The sequence below is a fragment of the Salvelinus alpinus genome, chromosome 17 (genome assembly GCF_045679555.1).
Source record: "Salvelinus alpinus chromosome 17, SLU_Salpinus.1, whole genome shotgun sequence".
Classification (NCBI taxonomy): domain Eukaryota; kingdom Metazoa; phylum Chordata; class Actinopteri; order Salmoniformes; family Salmonidae; genus Salvelinus; species Salvelinus alpinus.
In genome coordinates, this window is record NC_092102.1 from 43,838,516 (window position 1) to 43,841,015 (window position 2,500).

Below are 2,500 nucleotides of genomic sequence, written 5' to 3' on the forward strand. Positions count from 1 at the left end.
AGATAGTGGATTCGCGTCCCAGTACCACCCGTTCAACGAATTCATAATTATACAATCAATGATTTCATTAGCAGCTATTGATTGTCATTACACAACTCCCTGTGACCACTGAAGATCAACTGCATTGAGAAATAAAGCATCATTGTTTTGTGGTCATATGTGGGTTATGTAAGTGGCTGAGAAGACTGGCCTCATGGTCTATATGGGTTATGTAAGTGGCTAAAAAGACTGGCCTCATGGTCTATATGGGTTATGTAAGTGGCTGAGAAGACTGACCTCATGGTCTATATGGGTTATGTAAGTGGCTGAGAAGACTGGCCTCGTGGTCGATATGGGTTATGTGAGTGGCTGAGAAGACTGACCTCATGGTCGACATGGGTTATGTAAGTGGCTGAGAAGACTGACCTCATGGTCGATATAGGTTATGTAAGTGGCTGAGAAGACTGACCTCATGGTCGATATGGGTTATGTGAGTGGCTGAGAAGTCTGGCCTACCTCATGGTCGATATGGGTTATGTAAGTGGCTGAGAAGACTGGCCTCATGGTCGATATGGGTTATGTAAGTGGCTGAGAAGTCTGGCCTACCTCATGGTCGATATGGGTTATGTAAGTGGCTGAGAAGACTGGCCTCATGGTCGATATGGGTTATGTAAGTGGCTGAGAAGACTGGCCTCATGGTCATATGGGTTATGTGAGTGGCTGAGAAGACTGACCTCATGGTCTATATGGGTTATGTGAGTGGCTGAGAAGACTGACCTCATGGTCTATATGGGTTATGTGAGTGGCTGAAAAGACTGACCTCATGGTCGATATGGGTTATGTAAGTGGCTGAGAAGACTGACCTCATGGTCGATATGGGTTATGTAAGTGGCTGAGAAGACTGACCTCATGGTCGATATGGGTTATGTAAGTGGCTGAGAAGACTGACCTCATGGTCTATATGGGTTATGTAAGTGGCTGAGAAGACTGGCCTCATGGTCGATATGGGTTATGTGAGTGGCTGAGAAGACTGACCTCATGGTCGACATGGGTTATGTAAGTGGCTGAGAAGACTGACCTCATGGTCGATATGGGTTATGTAGTGGCTGAGAAGACTGACCTCATGGTCTATATGGGTTATGTAAGTGGCTGAGAAGACTGGCCTCATGGTCGACATGGGTTATGTAAGTGGCTGAGAAGACTGGCCTCATGGTCGATATGGGTTATGTAAGTGGCTGAGAAGACTGGCCTCATGGTCATATGGGTTATGTGAGTGGCTGATAAGACTGGACTCATGGTCGATATGGGTTATGTGAGTGGCTGAGAAGACTGGCCTCATGGTCTATATGGGTTATGTAAGTGGCTGAGAAGACTGACCTCATGGTCTATATGGGTTATGTGAGTGGCTGAGAAGACTGACCTCATGGTCTATATGGGTTATGTGAGTGGCTGAGAAGACTGACCTCATGGTCTATATGGGTTATGTAAGTGGCTGAGAAGACTGACCTCATGGTCGATATGGGTTATGTGAGTGTCTGAGAAGACTGGCCTACCTCATGGTCGATGTGGTTTATGTGAGTGTCTGATAAGACTGGCCTACCTCATGGTCGATGTGGTTTATGTGAGTGTCTGAGAAGACTGGCCTACCTCATGGTCTATGTGGAGTTTGTGGTCCTTCCAGGTCTGCACAGACTTATAGATCCCTGTGTCACACTTCACTGTGTCATCGGCCAGGATGGAGCACCTGAGGACAGGATACACAGTGAGCATTTAGCCCAGCTAACAACACAATAATGTAGTATTAACAACACATTCAAACATGCAGTTTTAAAGCTGAAATATGTAACTTTAAGTTTAGTTTTTGTTATTTTACTTTTGGTTTTGGACACCAGCTTCAAACGGCTGAAAATACAAATTTGGGGGGATGGAAAATATATTTCACAGCAGTTTAAATTGTACAATAATGCTCTACATCACATGAGTCAAACTCATTCCCCGGAGGGCAGAGTGTCTGCAGGTTTTCACTTCTCCCTTGTACTTGATTGATGAATCAAGGTCACTAATTAGTAAGGAGCTCCTCTCACCTGGTTGTCTAGAGCTTATTATATATAATTGAAAGGAAAAACCGAGTATGGGAAACCCTTCTCTACACTTTACTTTTTGTGTTAAATTAGGTGAACTATTCAAATTTTAGTAACCAGGAAATGGCGGAGGAATTTCGGGCAAAGTACACCTTCAACACATTCAACATGCAGTACTAACACAGTACAAACACACCCACCCATCCACATAGAACCTCAACACACTCCCTGACCTGTGTGTGACTTTGATGTCAGAAGGTACTATAGCCAGACTGTTGCTGCTAGTCCTGGGACTGATGGTGAACCCCATGCCACTGAAGTCGTCCTCAGTGTCGTCGCGTGGCCCCGGGGCCCCAGCCTCGCTGAGGTTCCTGGGGGCCAGTACAGGCTGGTAGCCATCCCCCAAGTCTACAGCATACAGGTCCCCTCCTATCTCCATC

At 45.8% G+C, this 2,500-nt stretch overlaps 1 protein-coding gene across 9 annotated transcripts in view; it reads right to left on the minus strand.

Moving 5' to 3' along the window:
* Positions 1-2,500, minus strand: part of LOC139542997 (extracellular sulfatase Sulf-2-like) — a 267,301-nt gene that overhangs the window by 14,992 nt on the left and 249,809 nt on the right. For 6 of the 9 annotated variants that reach the window (XM_071349057.1, XM_071349056.1, XM_071349055.1 and 3 more), the window contains 2 exons: positions 2,261-2,500; positions 1,627-1,723 (listed from right to left, as the gene is read on the minus strand). The exon at positions 2,261-2,500 is cut by the window's right edge and continues 52 nt beyond it. In XM_071349057.1, the coding sequence (XP_071205158.1) occupies positions 1,627-1,723; positions 2,261-2,500 (337 nt within the window). The remainder of the gene's footprint in view (positions 1-1,626; positions 1,724-2,260) is intronic. The other 3 variants (XM_071349058.1, XM_071349060.1, XM_071349063.1) reach the window with 1 other exon arrangement.